Source organism: Triturus cristatus, chromosome 4_2 (genome assembly GCF_964204655.1).
Source record: "Triturus cristatus chromosome 4_2, aTriCri1.1, whole genome shotgun sequence".
NCBI classification, from domain to species: Eukaryota; Metazoa; Chordata; class Amphibia; order Caudata; family Salamandridae; genus Triturus; species Triturus cristatus.
In genome coordinates, this window is record NC_140586.1 from 71,444,912 (window position 1) to 71,469,388 (window position 24,477).

The following is a 24,477-nucleotide window of genomic DNA, read 5'->3' on the forward strand; positions in this document are numbered from 1 at the left end:
TTGCGTCTGCCAGACCACTGACTGCCTGGCCCACAGAACCTTTGGGTATTGCATCCTCAGCCACTTAGAGGTGTGCGGTGCGGTAGCTGGGGGGATATCGATGTGGCTAAAAAACCCTTTTGTAGCTGCGAAAGGCTGACTGGGGGTGGTAAGGGGCCATGGAAAGACCCAAGGGTCTCACCATTTGCCCGACTGTCCCTAAAGCGCTTCAGCGCTCCATCCGCCTTGTCTCTGAAGAGACACGAGCAATCAAAGGGTATGTTCAAAAGAGATGCCTGGAAATCCCCAGAAAATCCAGTCATCTTCAACCAGGCGTGGCATTGTAAAGCCACTGTCGATGAAACCGCTCTGACCAGCGAGTCGCCTTGTCTAGCTCAGAGGTATTGTGAACATAGCCGTAACTCTCCTGTTGACAACACCCTGGGAGAGTAAGGCCTTGGCCTCCTCAGGAATAGTTGGCAGCACCTGCACAACCATATACCACAAAGCATGGGAATAGCAGCCCAAAAGGCACATGATGTTCAAGGACCGCAGTGCCAGGCTGGTGGAAGATTACATCTTCTTCCGTGAGGTATCCAGCCTCTTGGATTCCCGATCCGGTGGTGTAGTTAGGAATGCACCAGAATTTATGTGGGAGGTGGAGGCTTGAACCACCAAGTTATGAGGGGTGGGGTGTTGTGTGAGGAAGTGTGGGTCCCCTGGAGCGGGGTGTTGGTGGCGAACAATAGTCCTGTTTGCAGAAGCAAGACCCAAGCAAGACGTCAGTAAGTACCTCATTAATAGGAAGAAGCAGTTCTGATGGGGACACTCCCGGCTGAAGCACTTCTGTCAAGACATTCGTTTTGACTGCCACAAAGGGCAAGCTGAGGTCCTGGACCTCTGCCGCTCTGCTCACCATTGCGAAGGACGCTTCCTCCTCCGTAGCCACAGAGGGGAAGAAAGCAAGCCAGCATATAGTGTCCAGTCTATTGACTTTACCCAGATCCTCATACCTGCCCATGGTAGCAGCCGACAGATTCAATAGACCTGGGAAACTAATGCGATTGAACACAGACATTTCGGAAAACAGACATGTGTCTTTACAGTTATTCGAGAGTTTTATGTTAGCACACCACCCTGACCATAAGGATGGGAACAGACAAATAGAGTGGATACCCTTAATTTTTGAACACCTTGAAAAAGCACCGGCTTGTGGGCCAAAGGGCAAAACATCTGTTGTGTAATGTAGTTTTTCTATGATAACAACATGAATTAAAAATGTTTGGAAAAAACATAAAATAACGTTTGAAAGAATATGATACAGATTGGAAGACTTCACATATTGAAAATGAATCTTCCCATTTATTATTATTCCCTATTGCTCAGGGACTTTGCTCACATATTCATAAATCAATGAGTTAGGGGTTTTCCCATTGCCTAGAGCAACAGGAACAAGATTAAACCAATGGAGAATTGAGGGCAACTACTGGATCCTAATACCTCTTGAACTTTCTTTTCCAATGTGTAATAAGGCTGTTGTTCCTCAGGGTCCAGTGACCCCTCCCTTTCCTCCCTGAGTCCTCGATAATAAGAATAGAGCTTACTCTCCGGCCTGGAAAGCATGGCTCCAGTCGGCGTCGGATGATGCTCCTCCAGCTCCATGCCGGAGTCAGAGATTAGAATGGTAGCAGCGCAGCCAGCACTGGAAGCATCAACATCGGGGCCAGCGCTGGGGAAGGTTGAGGTGGTACGACTGGCATCGGCCCGGATACAGAAATGGATCCTAGGGGCCCGACTGGGGCCAGAGCTGCCAGCATGGAACTAGAAGGGGCCCCTGCCAAGCCCTCGGCCCAAAAACACACCAGAGAGAATGGGCCACCCAAATTTGAGGTGCATGGTCTAAAATAATTCTCTTAGCTGGGAAGGGGTCGATCCGGCTCCCGGAAACATGAGAAGGCGCACCGACGACCCATGCGCTGACTTAACCGCGGAGCCAGGTCTCAAACGTTGATGCTCCCTCATAGCGTCAGGCGACGGACGTGGAGAAGTTGGAAATCTCTTCCCTTTCTTCTTGTGGCAATGAGACTTGCCGGACTGACCTGATGACTTTGAGTGTGACGAGGGTCTCGGACTTCGCAACCCCTCCCGGGACTTTGATCATTGCGGCATCACACGTCGAGCTGCCCAGTGCTTGAGGGATGGTCTCTCAAGGCCTTCGGGTTCATAGTGTGGCAATCGGCACAGGCCATCGGGTCGAGGTCAAGCTCAAATCACCTGAGGCATACAAGGTGCGAGTTCATCACTGACATCAATCGGTGACAGGCTCCGCAGAGCTTGAAGCCGGCCTTCATTGATGACATTCTGCCACAGGAGGAGGAAAAACCTTAAAAAAAAAAAAAAAAAAAAATCAACAAAAGTATAAAAAAAAGTTTAGTCAAAAAATGACTGAGGGCTAGCTCTTCTCCGGATCTGCGCTGACTGGCGCGAAAAGAAATGACGTCAGTGAGCTGAGGTGGTGCCTATAAAGGCACCGCCCAAGTCACTTCCGGCGTGGGTGATGCCATGCGTGCCCAACAAGGACACCTACTGGCGTGAAGGGGTACTGCTCGTGAAAAATTTCCAGATCCAGTCTGCCACCTGTAGATAATTCTAAGTTAAGGAATCTGTGGCTAGAAGTCTCTATCAGATGTCTCCTTTACACAGCAGCAGGATAAAATCATCCAGTGTGCTGCGACAGGATGTATTTGTGCTGTTGCCAAAGGTCCAGGATTGGCCTGAGTAAAACATGTCCTTTTGCCGCGATTGTCCTTGGACATCTGCTCCATGACCATTTGGGCTAGGAGCACATGCACCCTCTTCTTGAGCAGCCAAAGATGGTATGTACCAAGGATGTGGCATTGAGGTGGTCTTTTGGGTGGTGTGATGTAAATCTCTAGGTAGTACCACTGCCTTACCACTCAAAGCACCAATTTATGCAAGGTAATCATCTACTACCACATAACAAAGAATCTCAGTCTTTCCCAGACAGGAGATGTATGATTGGGGGGATGAAAGAGAAGTCAATACTCTGAGAATGAGGCACCACTTCACCCTGTGCCTTGGCTGTTAACTCTATAACAACCTCCTGAAAAGGCTTTGGAGTCTGAATGGACTGCTGCCGCTGGATCTGGCTTTGAGTAGCATGGATGGTGGAGCTTTAAATCTGCCTCTGTGTTGGTGTTTGTTAAAGGTGGACCTTGGGTTGGAGTACTGAAGGGTATTCATGGATCTGGCAATGTCTGTGTCCTTTTTGATTTTTTCTGGCCTCTCGTTAACATGAGAGCTGATCCCCTTCAAATGGCATGTAAAGAAGGTGCTTTTGCATATTTGACGGAAACTGGAAAGCTGGAGTCAAGCACGAGAAAGATGGTGGCATTAATTCCTCAGAAGGCAGTGTCTGTCCCTCCACTACCAGCTCCACTCTGCTCTTCTCTTCTGGGAAGTGTTTGATGATGTCCTCCATTTCCTCCCAGTAGAGTCTGTCATAGGGGGAGAGCAGCCATACAGAAATTGCAATGTGTAGCAGCCCCCTATTGTCACATTCTTGTCAATGTCCACTCACTTGCTTTCCTTGTTGGGCTGGGGAGCTTTGCCAGTTGCCTGCACCAAGGAGCATTTTCATGTCGTGTGTATAACAACTATGTCTGGTGGAACTTGGCCTCAAATGTACACTGGGTTGTCTGGAGCATGTTTGGGGTGATGATCATGGCCCTCAATAGCTCTTAGAAATAATCAGTTGCCGAGTTCAACCTGCCCATAAGCATGGGCAGGTACTGTACTAACTTTTTAAAGTCTCCATTAGGGAAGTGTCCTCGTCCAGGACTATGTGCATCTTCACCTTGTGATAGTAAGTGGCTGTTGGAAATTTGCCCTTTCAGCAAGGAGCCCAGATTTTGTTTCCGCTGAACCATATTTTTTCTGGCTAGCATTTTACCCATGCTAAGCAGTGGTAAAGTGCTCCTCTATTTTTTTTCAGAAGGATACTTACCCCCCTCAACTAATAACCCAATTTCTTACAGTGTACCGCTGGATAATTTCATGGTAATCGGTGGAGAGAATTTTTGTGAAGTTTTAGATCGGGTTCATCAAAGGGATCTACACTGTAAACCTCTCCTGGATCATCCCCTTACCTGGGCACTAAGAGCTTAAGTATGGGTGCTGAAGGTGATATGGGCTACACGGGTCTCAATCTGTAAAAAGAGACTCAGGAGGGGATTGAGAAGGGTGAGGCTGTAGAGGTGTACAAGGGCATGAGGTGGCAGTGGAGAACGCAAATGTAGGAAACAATAAATGGCGATAGAGGTCTTGTGGCACCATCCTTAACACTTTGGGCCCAGGAGTTGTGGGAGGCTTAAATGGTCTGTTTCTTGCTATTGTGAAAGAGTTTATCTATGGCTCAGGAGGCTGGCTAGAATCTTTTCCATTGAGGGGTGGATGAATATCATCTTCTACCTCCTGTCAGTGAACTCTGACCGCTGCAGCTGGATCAATTTCTCGGTGGTGCTGAAACTCAGCATAGAGGGTTTTGGTCTCAAAGGCTGGTTTGCCTTACCACATTGACTTAAGTTCCAAAGCTGGGTGTTCAATACCTTGATGTAATACTTGCTGTCGACGGATGGCAGGGCTCAGCACCTTTCAGTGGAGGCTTGCTTGGCCATGAAGAAGGCTCCCAGGGGCGAATGGTGTCCACTGGCAGAGCTAGACCAAAAGTTGGTGCCTTTTCAGGCTGGACATAGTGCTTGATCCCAGACTCCCTCTGGAGCAGTACTCTGCCTCAGTCTGGAGAAGCTTTGAAAGACAAGGTGGCAGATATTGCAGGCGGATTAGAGTGCTAGGCAGGTGCTTGGTTCCAAATGCTTCGGGGATGGGTGCTCAGCCTCCTATTGCTTGACATAAGAGGCTTCAGAGGGCATCACCAACCCCCTGCCATAGGTGGCTGGGAGGCCGAACAGGATTGCTGCTTCCCCCTCTGTGCCAAATAGATGTACTGGCTCGAATGCCTTGGAGGGTGGCAGCGGTGGCCTGGTGTTGCTTTTTCTGATGTGCCCTGAGCACCTCCCTCAAGCGCTGGAGGTTCATTTCTGTAGTGAAAGGCCCCGCTGGCGTCACAGGCCGCCTCATTATGTTCCAGCGACAGGCACAGATTGCACATGCCATGGTAGTTCGACAGGGGAACCTGGCATCGCATCTAGCGGAAAACTAGGGAGGTGTCTGTTTTATATTAGCCCCACAGTCATTCTCTGGAATATGACCTGAAAGGCGCCAAAGTGTCATCAACTGTTGGTGGGGGTGTCCGTCTGCCAAGGACCGATAACCATCGAACACAGTGCATCAAAAGTAAGCGCTCAGGTTTTGACAAAGAGTTCATCACCCCAACGACACATGGTATACAGCAATTGTTTCTTAAGTCGTTAGGTTGGAAAAACTCAATGACTAGTCTCTAAGTATTGGGAAGAGCAAGTAAGACCCAGGGCTAGCACTTGATCGTATGAACTCTATGATGGAAGAAAACAATCTGAGTTGTTGCCCTAGAGCATTGTAGACCAGAGGAGAACTTACAACAGGTCTTGTGACTCAAGACTTCTCCTAAGAAAAAGAAGTTGCAAACAACCGGGCCCAACACTAGATGGTAAGAGCATGTCTATCCACAGGCACACATGCTATGAACATATTATGGAGGTGTGGGGGGAGCCAGGTCGCAATTTTTGTTTTCACATGCTACCTACTATTGACATATCTAGTCTTACCAAGCTGGCATCTGTTGAGTTGCTATTGCCTATCTGCTTTTCTTTGACCAAGCCCTAAGGTTTTGTTTCCCTTATTCCACCTGCCCTTTCATTATCATTTGTCATTATCAGCCCCCTTAAGTTGGTTTCACTTTGCTTTCTACACATACATATTCCTTCAGTGAGGACCAGGCTCTTAGTCACCTACCTGTTCCACTTCTTGCTTCTCAGGTTTAGCATTCTTTGCTGCATCAGTTCATACATCACATTAGTTCTTATACGGTTTATATAAATCTCTTCTGGGCCAACTCGTTTCTTGCTTCTTTGACTTTCAACTGTCAGATTGACAATGTCGCACTAAATATCTTTTTTTTTTTATAGTGGATTGTTTCTGAAACTGAGGTACACACTTTTGACAAAAGGACATTTCTAAGAACATGGATTCTAGTTAGGCTTACTTTTGCAGCATACGCTTTATCGAATTGTGGGAATCTATATGGAGGTGTCAGGTTGAGATTTAAAGAATATTTAAATATAGTACTAATTTTAGGAGGTCTTATTTAAAAAAGGCATTAAGAATCCGAGGAAGTCCTGCACACTCCAATTAGCTTTTGTTCACTTTTTGAGCTTCGGTTTATGGAATTAAAATGTTATTTATTTATTAGGTTTGAAGGTTGCTTCTGTAAAGTCTGTTCCATGTTGGACACGTGGGAATAGACTAAAGGACATGGTCTCCTCACCTCTGACATCCCAAAGCCCACAAAGAAAAATTCAGCCAACGCTTATGAAAACAGACAAAATGAGCAAAGATAACAATTTTTTATATTTATCTCTCTGGATGGATTTGTTTGGGGGGAGTGGACAACTTGCTTAATAGAGATTATCCACATGCAGACACCCCAACAGCACCTCCAATCCCCATATCTTAACATCATAAACACTGGTGCATACCTTCATGCTTTAACTCACAAACATCTATGCACAGTTCAGGGTCACAATTCATAAACATCTTGCACCACTCCTGGCCTCATCTCATAAACATCTCTGCATGTTGTCGTATCTGAACGTTGCAAGTCTCTTTGCATACTGTCAAATATTAATGTCAATTGTATCACTAAACGCCTCGCAAAAAACCTTTAACTCTCAATGTCATAAACATAAGGTGTCCATCTGTGCCTGTTCATTTTCCTACTCAAAGAAGACTTTAAAATAGGGGAGCTGTACATTGAGGAAAGTGCCTGCAATGTCCGAGAAACAGGGCAGTGCCATCACAGCATAAATCAATTTATGCTTTACGGACTGATGGCAAACATCTTGTAACTCTGAACTACATGATCCATAAAAATAAAATGTAAAGAGCTGGTTTCAACCCTTTCACACTTTTCCAACATGTCCATCTTGGTACGTAGCCTGTAATGGTGCGGGGACATTTCCCTGCATAAGACAAAATCGCCACTGGAGGATCCTCTCCAATCGATTTGAGTGATTCCGCTCCATCAGTCACAGGCCGACAAGCACCATGCAGCAGCTAAACAGGAGTCACCTGAGAGCCAGTGAATAAAAACCAAGCCACGGAACTGTGCAGTGGCTGCCATCAGGTGGCCTTCACATCTGGGTGGCTCTTGAGTTTATGGAACTTGACACTGTCAAGCTTTTCAAAGGGCTTGCCGCAGTACTCGCAGGTGAAGTTGTAATGCACCTCAGAGGTATGCTTCTTCATGTGCCAGTTGAGTGAGGCACGCTGTCGACATTGGTACCCGCAGATCTCACATCTGGGAGGGAGGGAAGAGAAGCCAGGATGAGGAAGTTAATTATGAAGCAAACCACAGCAACTGCTAGAGCATGACTTCTGCATGCATCACATGCACAGTACTGGAATACAGTCAAAGATACACCTTGAAAAACCACTCAAGTGTTGCTGTACCCCAGCAACAACTTTAAACAATGTCTTGATAGGAGCAGGACAAATTGCAACTTGACACAATCTCTTCAGTAAACTTTCAATTTTAGTATATTTCGAGCTTAACACAGCTCAACCAATGCCCCCCCCCCAATGCTCCTAGTTATGGACATAAAATTATCTCTGATCCAAACAATGTTCATGGACTGCCACTTCTCCTTGACACTCTCCATAAGTCTGTTATTCTGTCCTCGACTAACATACAATAAAGTCCTCATTCTATCTTGTCATCTATATCAACCGAAGAGTTTTGCCAATGGGAAAAGATCCACCTATTCAGGATGTGACCTTCTAAGAAAAATAATGGATGTGCGGACAGGTAAAGATGATCACTTCAGTCACTCAGTCCCCTCTTTCACTACTTGCTAGAATGCTGTCAGTAGAGACTACATTAGAGTTCAAATAAATCCTTGCTCAGCTCCTATGATTGCACTCATGTACAAGATTTGTCTATTTGCTAATTTGCTTACCTCCATTACTACAACTGTAGGATAGATCCATGCATTTTACTAGCTTTTCTGTTCATTACTTATTTGTTAATAATATTCCCTTTGCAGTGTGCTGTCACTTGCAGACTAGCATACTGTGATTTACAGCCACCTTTTTGGCAAAATCTGACAGTATTTATAACATGTGCTACTTTGATCACTCCCCTATGATATCAACAGCGTGCTCCCTGATTCTTATTCAACACCAGCTTCAGATTCTTCAAAGAGGTGTTAAGAGTAAGAAAACATTTATTTAACCAGAAAGATCAGCCAAGCTGCAAGTGAATATGTGGAAGCCATCCAGCCGCTAATGCGGACTTGTGGCAACAACTTAAACATTGATCTTTCATCAATTCATAATTTATTCAAGAAGTTGCAAATCGAATAGTAACTATTAGAGGAAGCAAAATAAGGTAACGACTACCTGAACTAATCTGTTAATGCTGATAGGAACCCAGCAGCATGAGAACAAGCAATGGGATCCAAGCTATGGTGTGACGGAAGCTAAGCATGGAGAGCCAAATCATCATTTGAATTTTTCAGCTATTGGAATATTTCCTACATGTTAAGTAGGTGTCTTTTTCCCTTTTATGAAATGCACAAATCCCCTTGACCTACATGAATTTGATGAGGTTGGAGGGCCCAAAAACTACAAACAACTGATCCATAATTCAGACATCTTGTCCCCCTTCATAGCCATTTCAAGGGCTGAGCATGTGCACAGAAAATTCAGGTCGAAATTGTAGAAGTGTTATGAACAACAACCAGCAAAGCTACGACTTAACCGACGTGAACATTTGCTGTACCTGTAGGTAAAGCAGAGTTACATGATCTAGAACCGTCTTATGGTTATGGGTAACAAGCAAGAAATCATCAACTGGCTTGTACTACTAACTCAATAAGACAAGTTAACACCCATAATTAAGTTGACAAGTTTCCACAAGCACGAAAATTATGGCCTACTTTACACTTGAATTATACAACTCCTTCAGGATACATAATTAGTACAATTCAGATTCTGAATGCCGAGCCTACACTACATTAAGGGATACAGCCAATAATTTTCGGAATACATGGACAACCTAAAACAAATAATACTTCACTTTTAGAAGCGGACACTCTACGAGACAGAAGCCTTGAAAAAGTAATTGGGTTATACCCGCTGCACAAAATACATGCTGGCTGGAACACTATATACCAATAAGAAGTTTGGTATAAAAGAAGTCTTGCTTGAAGAGCTCTTGATGGCTGAAGAACTCTTACCTTTGAATTTCTCAGGCATCAGACTGCATCTGGAAGAATGTTTTGAACAGTACCCCTGTTGGTAGGCGACATCGATCCGCTCCACATCCGTTGCAGTCTGCACCAGAGTGACGTTGCGCCACTCAGGCTCGCTGATGTCAGGTTACTTTTTCACAACTTGAGCCATGAAGTGCACTGACATTGGTGTGTCCAAACTAAGGCCCTGAAAGGGATCAGTCTTAGCCCTAGAAATGTGTCCGCAGAGCAGGAAGAATGGGTGGGTCAGTAAGGAATCTGCAACTATAGTCTCTACCAGATAAGGTGTTACAGATGGTAAGTAACTTATTCATCTACTAGAGACTTCTAGATGCAGATTCCCTATCTCTGAATAAAAACTCAAGTAATACCATCCCCAAAGGAGGGCAGACAAATTTAGACTAGGACGTCCTGCAGGACGAACGGGCGAAGTGTCTATCCCTGCAGACCTGACTGTCCAGGCAATAATGTTTAGTAAACCTGTGGAGGGATTCCCACGTTGCTGCCAGACAGATATCCAGGACCAGAACTCTGCGTGCTAACGCAGTGGTCGCAGCTTCAGCTCTGGTGCAATGAGCTTGTAAGCCTTCAGGAGGCTGCATCTTTTCCAATGCATAGCAGAACTTGATGCAGAGTACAACCCATCAAGATATGGTGTGCTTCTGTACCGCGCTACCGAGCTTTGCGCAAACATACCCCACGAAGAGCTGGTCGTCCTGGTTCTACTAAGGTAGAAAGACAACGCACTTTTTGGGTCCAGACGGTGGTGTCACACCTCTTCTTTGGAAGGATGTGGAGGAGCACAGAAGGTGGGCAAGGTGACAGATTGGCCCACATGAAATGGTGTGACCACTTTTGGCAAGTCAGAGGCCCTAGTGCAAAGCACCAGTTTGTCGCGATAAACCACGAAAAAGGGAGGCTTGAATGACAAACCCTGCGGTTCGCTCATCCTCCAGGGAGATGCAATTGCCACGAGAAAGGCTGTTTTAATCGTGAGCAGCCAGAGCGGGCAATTGTGAAGAGGCTCGAAAGGAACACAAATCAAGAATGTGAGAACCAAATTAAGGTACCACTGAGGCATAATAAACGTAGAAGGGGGGAACAAAAGTACAAGGCCCTTCAGAAATCTACTTACAATAAGGTACTTCAATAAAGAGACTCGGTCAGGCAGACAGAGCAGAAAGATAACCCTTCAGAGTTCCCAAATCAGAGCCCTGCTGGGCAAATTTAAGAATAAAGAGCAAAATTTCAGTAAGGGAGGCAGAAAGGGGGATCAATGGACTTTTCTGTACAATATGATACAAATCGTTTTCAGCGGCAGGCGTACACCGTCTGCTAGAATAACATTGCGGACTTGGGGAGGAAGGTCAAAAGCTATCAGCTGTTGCCGCTCAATCTCCACACAAGAAGGGGGAGAGTCAGCAGGTTTGGGTGGAGGACCTCTCCTGTTGCTGCACCAGAAGATCCTCCTGAAGGGACAGCCTGATAGATGGCCATGCTCAGTAGCTCAAGATACCCTCTTGTGCCCAGTCCGGAGCCACAAGAATGACTTGGGCCCTGCCACTCCCAATCTTCTTGAGCACTCTGGACAGGAGGGGTATTGGCAGAAAGGCGTACAGGAGGCCTGAGCTCCACTGGAGACGAAAAACGTCGCTACAAAATAAAAAAGAACAGATGATGGACGGAATGCTGAACCTTGCAAACATTCACCCCAGTCAATAGATCTGCGTTTTATTCCTCATTTTGTTTGCCCACCACGCCACCCCAGTTTGGACCCAGCCATATGCAAATCAGTCTTGACCCAGCTTCTCATGGGAACAGTCCAGCTTGTACTTCCAAGCCAGGTCCTCCATGGACCAGAAACAAGCATCCTGGGACCGGTTTCAGGGTATCGCCCCTCATCAGCCAGGCTAACTTGATTCCGGTGGTGCAGTGAGCACGGAACCCACGTCTGGGCATACCTTTTCCACTTAGGGCGACAAAAGCAATAAGAACCATGATGGATGGAATGCAGGACAATGCAAACATTCACCCCCAGTAAACAGATCTGGGTTCAATCCATCGCTCTTTTTCCCACCACGCCACCCCAGTTTGGACATAGCCATATGCAAATCAGTCTTGACCATGCTCCTCATGGGAACAGTCCAAAACTGCCTAGCCCGATCCTCTCTGGACCAGAACAAGCATCCTGGGATTGGTTTTGAGTTATCATCCTTCATCAGCCAGGCTAGCTTGAATCCAGTGAAGCAGTGAGCATGGGACCCACGTCTGGGCATACCCTTCCCACTTAGGGCGACAAAAGCAAAAAGACGCCTGTTTCCAGTCACGGGAGGACCGGGCCTTGTGGGGTGGGCTGGACTGTTCCCATGGGGAACAGCGTCAAGACTGATTTGCATATGGATGAGTCTAAACTGGAATGGCATGGTGTGCAAAATAACAATAGATTTAGGTCCAGATCCCTGTACTGGGGGTGAAGGTTTGACATTGTTCATCATTCCGTCCATCAATTGTTCTTTCTGCCTTGGAAACTCAACCGTGCAAAACAGCTGACAGTGCGCCTTCTCAGAGGAGGCAAACAGATTTAACCAAGGCTCTTCCCACTTCTGCAAGAGAATTTGCACCACCTCCGGATGGAGACGCTATCCGTGATCAGCTCGGCATTGACTGCTGAGATTGTCAGCCCTGGCGTTCAGAAAACCTACCAGTGTTGAACCACCCGGGATATGCCCTGCTAGTCCAACCATGTCCAGAGATGCAGGGCCTCTTGACAAAGGGTCCAGGACCTCACACCGTTGCAGTACAACATGGCTGTGGTGTTGTACGTGTACACCTGAACTAGCTTTACCTTAATGGAAGGGAGAAAAGCTTTCAAAGTCAAGTGAATCCCTCAGTGCTCCAGCAAGTTGATGTGGATTCAGGATTACGCAGGAGACCAGAGTTCTTTGATTTCCAACTCTACCGGATGGCCGCCCCATCCCAGGAGGGATGCATCTGTCACTACTGTGTGATCTGGTTAGGGAAGGTAGAGGGGTCTGCCTCTGACTCAATTTCAGTTGGTCAGCCACCACTGCAGATCCTGCGCAGGTCCCTCTGAGATCTAGACCATGTCGAAGAGATGTTATCTAACAAGTGTCTCTAGTAGGATGCAGGAGGCCATGAGGCCCAGCAGCCTCAGTCAGTCTAAAAACAATCCAGGATAGAGGCTGAAACACTGGGATCATAGCCTGAATATCTTGGACTTGCAACTCTGGAGGATAGGCCCCGAAACTGCACTGTGTGCAGAACAGCTACGATGAAAGAGAGCATATGAGAGGGTCAGGCATGGCTTCGGCACATTGATAGTGAACCACAGCGGAAGCAGGAGATTCACTGTAGCCTGGAGGTGGGAGAGGAAAGTCAGTCATCAATATAGGGGAAGACTGGCACCCCTGATCTGCACAGATGAGCTGTAACCACCGCCAGCACCTTGGTGAAAAACCAAGGCGTGCAGGTAAGGCCAAAGGGGGCACTATGAACTGAAAGTGCTCATGGCCTATTGTGAACGTGCAGGTAGCGCCGATGAGCAGGCAGGACGGGAAAATGAAAAAAGGTCTCCTTCAAGTCCAACACTATTATCCAGTCTCTGGGGTCTAGGGCAGACAAGACCTTTTCCTTTGTGAGGAAGTAGTTGAGGGCTCGCAGATCTAGAATAGGACAAAGCACCCTGCCCTTTTCTGGGCCAGAAAATAGCGGGAATAGCAACCACAGCCTACTTCTGGCGCCGGAACCCTCTCTATGGCTCCCGTGGCCAGATGAGTCCTGACTTCATACTGAAGCAAGTCCAGGTGGTCCTCCGTCAGCCAGTCGTAAGTCAGAGGCATGGAAGGAGGGGTAGTCTAGAAGGGGAGGGTGTTGCCCCTTCACACTTTCTGAAAAACCCACTTGTCCGATGTGATGTTTTGCCAGTGGTGGAGATGATGGTTGATCCAACCATCAACCGGCCGCCCATAGTATTGAAAGACCAAACTAGGAAGGTTTAGAAGCAGCAGAGGGAGGAGTGGATTGACTAGGCCTCTAGCCGCCTGACCCCTGGGGTCGAAAGGAGCCACGCCCATGCCCACGCAGAGATAGCTGAACTTACACAGTCTTGTAATAAATAATAATAAATAATAATAAGGCCATTTCTAAAGCGCCTGGCTCTACTAAAAATAGTGTATCCCCGCGCTAGAATACTGCTATATCTCAAGAGACAGAAGTAGGGGAGAACGAAACAAGGGTCAGAGGGAGGAGAGAGAATTAGATGACTGGAAACAGATGAGTTTTAAGTTTGGCCCGGAATCTAGTTTCTGAAGGTTCCATTCGAAGATCGAGTGGTAGTTCATTCCAGTGTTTAGGGGCCAGGTATCTGAAAGAACGGCCACCCATCTTGGCTCTGCGGGTATGGGGGAGTTTAAACAGCATAGCTCTGGCCGACCTCAGGTTTTTGGTGGGGCAGTGAATTGTGAGGAGTTTTTGCAGTCTTGTGGCTGTGATATGTGTATGACGCTGGCTCTGTTTATACTATACCAAAACGAGGTATAGTGTGCACCGAGTCCAGTGGAACCCCAAAGGTAGGCAGAGGTAAAAGTGGATAGCACCTTACTCTCTATTTGTGGTAGGGTGGACAAGCAGTAAGGCTTCATCAGAGGGTAGTGTTAAACATTTGTTGTACACACTAAGTCAGCAAATGAATTCACACACTCAAAGACTGAACTTCAGACCAATTGTTTTTATATCAAAAATATTCTTTTAGGTATTTTATTTCCTAGAACCAAGCAAGCCTGGCACATATACGTGATAAGTACTTTGCAGTAAATATACAGATTGTAACACAGTTTGGATTGCAATTGTAAATGTACTTTGATTTGATTACAGTAGTGTTACTGTTAATGCAATACTTTTCAGAATACAGTACATATACTTTGAATGGGACTTTCAGTAAGATTACAGGTAAGTTACTTTTGAATTACTTTTCTTACTCAGAGTAGTAAACCTGGATACTACTCTGGGACATTTCCTGTAAATAATTTCTTTAGGTTTTCAAACTCCACACTTAGACACTTTTCACAGAAAAACAGTCAATGTTGTCCTATGGCGGAAAATAGTGTTATAGGTTTTGAGGTAAGTATTTGGTAGTGAGAGTTGAGGTTCTGGGGGTAGACTCTGGGGTCCTCCAGGGTCAAGGCTTCACTCTAGTTACACCCTCAGCAGCACTAGAGCGGCCGGGTGCAGAGTGCTAAGGCCCAATGTTATCCATGGGGGATTAGGGGGCCTCCGGATGGTGGCTGCTGGCAAGCAGGCCACTTTGTTGTGGGAGCAAAGCTCCTGGACTTTAGCTCAGGGTATATGTGGAAACAAAGTAGCACCAAAGGTGCACCCTCAGCGGCAATAGGGCGGTCGGGTGCAGGGTGCTGTTTCGACTTCGGGCGCCCTGTTGTTTTCACTGGGGAACCTCCGGTTTGCAAAGGCACTGCAAGCTTGGGGACCAAGGTCTTCTGGGTGCGACCACCACTTCGAGAGGTAACTTGGGAAGTTAGGGGTTGGTTAGGCACAGTCAGTTTGGGCACCCAAGGCCATGGGGTGTCGGGTGCAGGGGTGCCTTATGGGGTCGGATCTTCTTACCAGCTCCTGGTCACGCTTGAGGGGACCTTCCGGATTTAGGCTGCAGGCATCGGCAGGAGGCTTGAGACAGGTCCAGGGTCGCCGGATCTCTGGTCAGGATCGCCAGTGTGACCTCCTCGTGGTGTTTGCCCACTTGAGCTCGGGCCAGGGGCTGCAGAGTGGGGCGGATTTGCGGTGTCCAGCCGGAGCCAGAGGTTGCAGATGTACAAATCCGGTGTTCATGGGAGACAAAGTCTTTGTAGTTGAAGGCAGGCAGGGCCTCCGGAGATTTCGAGGTTGCTGACTGCAGGACACACCGAGATTTCGCAGGAGCAGGTTCAAGGTGGAAACAGGCCAGTAGGGCTGGGGCCAAGTCAGTGGGCGTCTTCCTCTTGTTACTGTTGCATGGCGGTTCGGTCCTTCTTCTTCTCCTTGTAGTTTCTTCTTGTCTGAGGAAGCAAGGATCAGGGATGCCCCTAAATACTAGATTTAGGGGTGTTACAGGTAGGTAAAAGGCAGGGACCAAGGGGTTTCTTGCCTGGGGTGGGTACACCCCCTATTATGCCACCCTTCAGTGGGAGGGGGGGCATGAGCCTGTCCCTGGTTGTCTGAGTCCCCACATCTTCAAGATGGCGAGGACTGGGAGTTGTGCTTCACCTCGCCTCCCCCACCTGAGGGGTGGAGTTGGCAGAAGTGGGCACAGCTCTCTTCCTCACTTGTTTTTCCCGCCGGTTCTCCCGCCCAAAGTAGGGGGTCAGAAAGAGTGAGTACCAGTTGCTGAAAGCAGCAAGTGGCCTGGGGAAGCTCACAAAGGTGGCAAGCCTTTGAAGCTTCCCCTTCGTGAACCCAGCCCATCCTGGGGGGAGGAGGCTTGGCACCTCGTCCCAGGATGTGCATTGTTTCAGGCCCCAGAGAGTAGCAGGCTCTCGACCCAGGGGTCCAGAAACATGTCTGGTGGTGGCAGCTGAAAGCAGCCACTCAGCCTGGACACTAGTGGTGGGTTAGTTTTCAGGGGGCATCTCTAAGATGCCCTCTGTGTGCATTTTTCATTAAATCCCACACTGGCATCAGTGTGGGTTTGATGCGCTGAGAGATTTGATACCAAACTTCTCAGTTTTCAGTGTAGCCATTATGGTGCTGTGGAGTTCGTAATGTCAAACTCCCAGCACCATATACTTTTAATGGCAGCACTGCACTTACAATGTCTAAGAATTGACTTAGACACTGTAGGGGTACAAGGCTCATGCACCTGTGCCCTCACCACTGGTACAGTGCACCCAGCTAGAGGGGTGACTGATCTATGCCAGGGCAGTGGGTTGTAGGTTTGGCACACAGAGATGTGTGCCATGTCGACTCTTCACTTTGTTCTGCAAAAGCAGTGTGTGTGTGTGTGTGTGTGAGGGTACAGGACCTCTAAGGGTGGCACAATAAGTGATGCAGCCCTTAGAGGCCTTCTCTGGTCACAGTGCCCTGGGTACCTGTGGTACCATTTACCAGGGGCTGACCTGTGGCCAGAGATGCCAATTGGGTTTAGGCTTCAATGCAGTTTTAGGGAAAGAACATAGGCCCTGGGTACCTGATTAGCAGGAGCCCAGGGCACACTCACTCAAAGCACATCAGCAATTCAGCAAAAAGTGGGGGCAACTATGCAGAAAGAGGGCACTTTCTCACAATTCATCAATGGTAATTGAATGTCATGGTAAGAGCAAAACTAAACCTACAAATACAACACCAAGCTTTTTATTGAATCACACCATTACGTGACATAGTGATAGTGCCAAAACAAGGAGTGATGATACCAAACAAAGACTTTTCAAAGAAAGAACATATAAATCAATACTGCTCACTGGTGTCTGATTCAGTGTGAAAGAGAATACACCCGCAAACCCTACTGACCACACACATTTGGGAATGGATGGTATGGCAACATCTAAACAAAACCTATGTGGCCAGGCCAAGTGGTCTGTTGAGGTCCAACATAAGTTGATACAGTAATCACCGGTATACAGAACAGGTGCTGAAAAAGGGTATAACCCTTACCTCATAAGTCGTTCACAAAGGGGGGAGGATGGGCAGAGCCTTAAGGAATCTGCGGGTAGACTGTGTTACCGAAGGTTAGTAACTTTTACATCTGATAGAAACATCTAGCCGCAGATTCCTTAACTTTTGAATTAAATTCGAAATAGCTATACCCCCCGGAGGAGGGTCTGTGAACTAATCCTATGAAAGTTCTCAAAGAGAACCAGCCGGTCATAACTAACAACTGTCCAAATGTACGTAAGAATAGCAGAACAAGAGCTTGTCTCTTAATAGAATCCATGATCACTGCCACAGAATATATAAATAAACAACCCTACAGGCCCGAAAGAATTGCCCCTGAGGGAAAAGGGGAAAAAACCTCTAATGTACCATCTGTCGGTTATCAGGCATTATCCTCTATCCCCCAATGGGAAAGAGAAGTAGTTGACCAAAGGGCCAAGTGCAAGACATAAGTCATGCCATCCGCATTGTTGACGACGAACAAGTTACTTACCTTCGGTAACGATATATCTGTAAGAAACAATAGTTAGTTAGATTACTCACCTTAGAATATCCCCAGGCGTCAGGCTGGATCCGGAAAGATTTTTCGTCAGCAATACCCTTGCGCGTCGCTAGGCGTCGTCTGCGGCTCCGCATCCGTTGTGCGCCGGGATATAGTCGGAGTACTTAGACGCCGCCCTCGCGCGCTGACGTCAGTTCTTGTACATAGCTTTCCGCGCCAGGAACGCAAAGCCATGCTAGAGACCGACACTGGTGCCAAAAAAGTCTAGGGCCCTGAAAGGGATAACCTCTACCCTAGATATCGGTTCGCAGAACGGGGAGGATGGGTGGGTCGGTGAGGAATCTAACTAACTAATGTTTCTTACAGATATATCGTTACCGAAGGTAAGTAACTTGTTCATCTGAAAGAAACAAGTTAGTTAGATTCCTCACCTTAAAATAGATACCCCAGCAATACCAACCCCGGTGGTGGGTCTGCGAACCAAGATCACACCAGAAAGTCTTGGAGAACAGAACGGCCAAAGAAGCCGTCTCTCCGGACTTGGCTGTCCAGGCAACAATGTTTGGCAAACGTGTGCAGCGAGGCCCACGTTGCCGCCTGACAGATGTCCTGCAAGGGGACTTCCCAGCCCAGGGCAGTTGTCGCCACTGTGGCCCGAGTGGAATGGGCCCTCAGCCCTACAGGAGGTTCCTTTTTAGCCAAGGAGTAACAAGCTTTGATACACAAAACGACCCACAGAGAGATGGTCCGCTTGTGCACCGCTCGTCCCTTCTTAGCGCCCACGTAACCAACAAAGACCTGGTCGTCCACCCGGAACTGCTTGGTGCGGTACAAATAAAAGGACAGCGCCCGTTTTGGGTCCAGACGGTGGAGCCTCTCTTCCTCTTTCGAAGGGTGCGGAGGCGGAAAGAAGGTGGGCAGCGTAACAGACTGACCGATGTGAAAGGCAGTTACCACCTTAGGGAGAAAGGAAGGACAAGTCCTGAGAACAACTTTGTCCGGATGGACAGAAAGAAAGGGAGGTTTAGAAGAGAGAGCCTGGAGCTCACTCACCCTTCTAGCAGAGGTGATGGCTACCAGGAAAGCAGTCTTAAGCGTCAAGAGACGAAGGGGACAATTATGAAGTGGCTCAAAGGGAGCGCACATCAGAAACGTCAAGACCAGATTCAAATCCCACTGAGGCATTACGAAAGGGACAGGAGGAAACATGTGAGTAATGCCCTTAAGGAAGCGAGAAACAACAGGGGATTTGAAAAGAGAAGGCTGATCAGGAAGCCGTAAGAAAGCAGAAATAGCAGAAAGATAACCTTCTAAGGTGCCTAGAGCAGAGCCCTGCTGGGCCAAAGAAAGAAGAAAGAGGAGAACCTCAGAAAGAGGGGCGGAAAGTGGATCCACAGCCTTTGCTGTGTACCATGCCACAAATTTGTCCCACCTGCAGGCGTATACCTATTTTGTGGAGGGACGCCTGGCTGCCAGAATCACATCACAGACTTCAGGAGGCAAGTCAAATGGCATCAACTGCCGCCGCTCAATCTCCACGCATGGAGGTGGAGGCTGGACAGGTTCGGGTGGAGGACCATTCCCTGCTGCTGCGACAGAAGGTCCTCCTGAAGAGGCAGTCGTATCGGGGCATCGATCGACAGATTGAGTAGCTCGGGATACCAGAATCTACGTGCCCAATCCGGAGCCACCAAGATAACTTGGGCCAGGTCACGCTTGATCTTCTTCAGCACTCTGGGCAGAAGTGGTATAGGCGGAAAGGCGTACAACAGACCGCAACTCCACTCGTGACAAAAGGCGTCCCCGAGCGAAACTCCAACGCGCAGAACTGCTGACATTGTGCGTTCTCTTCGGTGGCGAATAGATCTAACCAAGGCTCTCCCCACTGCCGAAAGAGGCCTTGCGCCACGTCCGAGTTCAGACGCCATTCGTGATCCATCATACACCACCGGTTGAGTTCGTCTGCTCTGACGTTCAGAGAACCCGCCAGATGTTGAACCACCAGGGTGATGCCCTGATGTTCCAGCCATGTCCAGAGGCGCAGAGCCTCCTGACAAGGGGTCCACGACCCCACCCCGCCTTGTTTGTTGCAATACCACATAGCGGTGGTGTTGTCCGTGAACACCTGCACTACACTTCCCCGGAGAGAGGGAAGGAATGCCTTTAGTGCAAGCCGGATCGTCCTCAGCTCCAGAAGGTTGATATGGAGCCGGGACTCCGCTGGAGACCAGAGGCCTCTGATCTCCGCCTCTCCCCTGTGGCCTCCCCATCCTAGGAGGGACGCATCCGTCACCACTACGTGCTCCGGTTGGGGTAGGGAGAGGGATCTGCCATTGACCCAATCACGATACGTGAGCCACCACTGCAACTGTCTTGCAGTGCCCTTCGAGAACAGGACGTGGTCGGACAGGTTGCCCCGATGCTGGGCCCACTGAAACTTCAGGTCCCACTGCAGAGCCCACATTCGCCACCTGGCGTGATGCACCAACAGGATCTAGGAGGCCATCAGACCCAGAAGCCGCAGCACCAACCTGACCGAAACCCGGGATAGAGGCGGAAAGATGGGAATCCGAGCATTAACATCCCGGACCCGCTGTTCCGGAGGATAGGCCCGGAACTGCGCTGAGTCCAGAACCGCTCCGATGAAGAGGAGCTGCTGGGAGGGACTCAGATGCGACTTCGGCACGTTGATGGAAAACCCCAGCGAATGCAAGAGGTCTGCCGTAGTCTGGAGGTGGGAGACGACTGCCTGGGGCGAGCCCGTCTTCAACAACCAGTCGTCGAGATTGGGGAAGACTGAAACCCTGATCTGCGCAGATGAGCTGCGACCACCGCCATCACTTTCGTGAACACCCGAGGGGCATTGGTGAGGCCGAAGGGGAGCACGGTAAACTGAAAATGCTCCTGGCCCACCTTGAATCGCAGGTAACGCCGGTGGGCAGGCAGGACGGGCATGTGAAAGTATGCGTCCTGCAAGTCCAACGCTACCATCCAGTCTCCAGGGTCTAGGGCAGTCAGAACCCGAGCTACAGTGAGCATCTTGAACTTCTCCTTCCGGAGGAAGGTGTTGACGCTCCTGAGGTCCAAGATAGGGCGTAGGCCCCCTTTGCCCTTCTTGGGAACCAGAAAGTAGTGGGAATAACAACCACGACCTACTGCTGGACCAGGAACGCGCTCGATGGCCCTCTTGGCCAAGAGGGCCGTAACTTCCTCCTGCAGAAGTTGCAAGTGATCCCCCGGAATTTGGTGGCACTGCAGTGGCATGGCTAGAGGGGTCACCTCGAAGGGGAGGGAGTAGCCCCTTCGGACGATTTGCAGCACCCACCTGTCCGACGTGATGGAACGCCAGTGGAGCAGGTGATGGCGTACCCTGCCTCCCACTGGCGTGGAATGGGCCTGAAAGCACAGACTAGGAGGGCTTTGAGGCGGATGCTGCTGGGGTAGATGTGGACAGACCGACACGACCCCCTGTACCGCCTCGGCGGAATTCACAACCGCGACCGAGTGGAGGTTGGTTCTGCGGCCTGTGGCTAGGCGGACGTGAGGGGGCGCCCCTTCCTTGGCCACGAAAGGGGAGAAAAGCGGAAGTTTGCGGGCGCTGGGCCGAAAGGCCCAAGGACTTGGCCGTAGCCCTGGAGTCCTTAAAGCGCTCCAGCGCACTATCCGCTTTGTCACCAAAAAGGCGACTGCCATCGAAGGGCATGTCCATGAGGGTGCTCTGGACATCCCCAGAAAAACTCGTGGACCGCAGCCAGGCGTGGCGACGAAGCGCCACCGTGGTAGACATTGCCCTACCCAGCGAGTCCGTAGTGTCCAGTCCACATCGGATGGCATGCCGCGCTGCATCCCGCCCCTCGGCAAGAGCCTGGGCGAGCCGTGTCCGGGTCTCCTCCGGACACTGGGGCAGCACGTCCTCCACCGTATCCCACAGGGAGTGGGAGTAACGGTCCAAAAGGCAGTCGGTGTTGATAGACTGCAACCCCAAACTGAGAGAGGAGAACAGCTTCTTCCCAAACTGCTCGAGCCTTTTGGATTCCCGATCCGGGGGAGCGGACGGGAAAGAGGTCTGGGAGGTAGAGGCCTGGATAACCAGGCTCTCGGGCGCGGGGTGTTGGGACAGAAAACTGGGGTCGCCCGGTGCAGGGCGGTGGCGCAGGGCCATGTTCCGGCCCACATGAGGAACTGTGGAGGGCTTGGACGAGGTGCCCTTCAGAACGTCACTGAGTGCCTCATTGAACTGCAGCAGAGGCTCCAAGGAGCTTGCTGACGGTTGAAGCACTTCTGTGAGGAGGTTCGTCCTCAAGGCCACAGCAGGTAGCTCCAGCACAAGGGCTTTGGCGTAGCACCACGGAAAATGCAGCACCCTCCTCCGAAGCCACTGTCGGAGGAGAGATGAAGCCAGTGTCAGGGGAGGTATCAAGGCCACTGGCATCCCCCAGCTCATCTGCCCAGTCCTGTGATAACTGGCCCCCGTAGGGCCAGAGGGTCCTCAGACCCCTACCAGTCGTCACCGTCATCCGATTCCTCGTAGACAGGTGGAATGATCGGAGCTGGGCGGAAGATGAAATTGCCACCCATCGGCGTTGGACGCGGAGCCGGGCGGCGCCGCTCCGTCGCCGGGCCTGGACCGGGACTGAACCGGGGAACGGCATCGTCCGAAGGCGGCGCCGGAGGTGGTACCGGAGTCGGCGGAGGAGTCGTGAGGTCGACCGGCGCCGTGGCAGGGGCCGCCGGCTCGCTAGGCCTCCCAGTCGAGCCCGCGGGGCCCGAAGGCGTGCCGGCAGGCGTCGACGGCGGAGCCAGGCCCCTCATGGCCGAGAGGAAGGCACTGACCTCCGCCGGAGTCGCGTCGGTCCCAGGGACCGGCGGGTATGGGGACGGACGCGACTCCTGCGGCTCCGATGGAGCCGCGTGGGTGGTACCACCCGAACCCTCAGCCGAGTCGCACGCCCAGCGAGGGAAGTCCGAAGAGCGATGTTGCCTCTAGGACTTCTTACTATGCTTTGACTTACCCGAAGACTTGGAACCAGATGAGTGTTGGTGATGACTGCGGCTTCGCGACCGGTCCCTCGACCTACTCCTCGACCGGGACCGTGAGCGACGCAGAGCCGACTGCCGATACTCCAGCAGCTTGCGGGACCGCTCCCGCCTAGCCTTCGAAGTCAGGGCCCGGCAGTCGAGGCACGACGCGGAATCGTGGTCAGCCCTAAGGCAGTAGAGGCACCGGCGGTGGTGGTCCGTAACCAACATCAGTCGGCTACAGGAGTCACATGGTTTGAAACCAGGCATCCTACCGGCACCAGAGTCGAGTCGACAGAATAGACCAAAAGAGTCAAAAAGTTAAGTCAAAAAATTACTAAAAGGGTATGCTCTTCCCAGATCGGCGCTGTCTGGCGCGGAAAAAAGAAGAACTTACGTCAGCGCGCGAGGGCGGCTTCTAAGTACTCCGACGACGTCATCCCGGCGCACGACGCCGATGACGGACGCGGAGCCGCAGACGACGCCTAGCGATGTGCAAGGGTATTGCTGACGAAAAATCTTTCCGGATCCAGCCTGACGCCTGGGGATATTCTAAGGTGAGGAATATAACTAACGTGTTTCTTTCAGATAATAAAGAAATATCAGAGAAAGAACTGTCCTGATAAAATCCAAAAGAAGGACTCTCAGAAATCATTCCCATTATGCCAAGGTGAATGAACACCAAACGAAAGATGAACAGTAATACCTCCATTGTATAAAGAATTTGGTTTCAACAAAATGACCACTCGAAGACTACATAATGCACTGTAAAGAAGCTAAATTGACACCAAACAGTTTTGAATCTCGAATAGACATTCATCAATTATAGATATATATATACACACATATACAAAGATATACATTTATATACACATACACATTTATATGCACATACATATACACATACATATATACATACATATACAAATATGTACATATACATACAGATATATACACATATACATATATATACACATATATACGCATATATATCCACAATGAAACGGAGTTCCAATCGCGCACCCAGATCAAATAAATCCTCAGGAATCCGCAAGAGTTAGGCACCAAAAGGGGGTTTATTCAGGTCAAAAACCCGCTGTTGCATGCCGTTGCATGCACTGTCTCTTAGAGACCTGCTGTAATCCGTATGTGTGCATCAAGTTCACCGCTTTTTTTTGCCATTAGTCTATCTCAGTGTCCTCTAAAAATCCCTACTTGCTAATGGTCAGTCATGCCTCTTTGTCCCTCCTTTCTCTCTTCTGTTCCTCCTACAGAGCAGGGACTTAGTACTGTCTCATTCCGCTACGGTTCTTTATCTGTTCTCTGGAGACTCTTACTTTCTTGGTTTCCTGCTCTGTTACTGTTTGCCTGTGTTCAGCTTCGGTGCCCTAGTAGCTTACATTTAAATATTGCATTCTTCCTCCCACCGCCGCTTAATGCCACCGTTGTGTTACTGCTGCCTCCCCGGCCTTGCCTCCCACTCCGTTGCTTGTTCAATTAGCACTCAAGATGTAGAGATTGAAACCAGCGTGCGTTGCCATCCCCTTCCCTACTTGCATATTCATTTTGCACAAATGCACTGCGAAATTTAAGTTTTAAAAATACAATCAGATACTCTTACTCAACGTGGTGTTTGAGCCTTTGCTAAAAGTATCTGCTTATTTATATAAACATTTACAATAGACATGCATCATGTTTTCATTTTTTCTACTGCATGAATTCACTGAATATTCCCAAACAAGACCCATATGCAGTTCAGGAGAGCAATAGCAATCTTTACAGCTATGCTTCTCCCTTCACAAGACCGCTATAAACTATTCAGCCCTC

General features: G+C 49.2%; 1 protein-coding gene across 7 annotated transcripts in view; it reads right to left on the bottom strand.

Annotated features, from left to right (window-relative positions):
* Positions 1-24,477, bottom strand: part of ZNF653 (zinc finger protein 653) — a 480,092-nt gene that overhangs the window by 334,762 nt on the left and 120,853 nt on the right. For 3 of the 7 annotated variants that reach the window (XM_085600568.1, XM_085600572.1, XM_085600571.1), the window contains exon 9: positions 6,549-7,516. The exons of the other annotated variants lie outside the window; for them this stretch is intronic. In XM_085600568.1, the coding sequence (XP_085456694.1) occupies positions 7,339-7,516 (178 nt within the window). In that variant the 3' untranslated portion in view covers positions 6,549-7,338. Of the gene's footprint in view, positions 1-6,548; positions 7,517-24,477 lie in introns of those variants that run through there. 7 annotated transcript variants of the gene reach the window in all.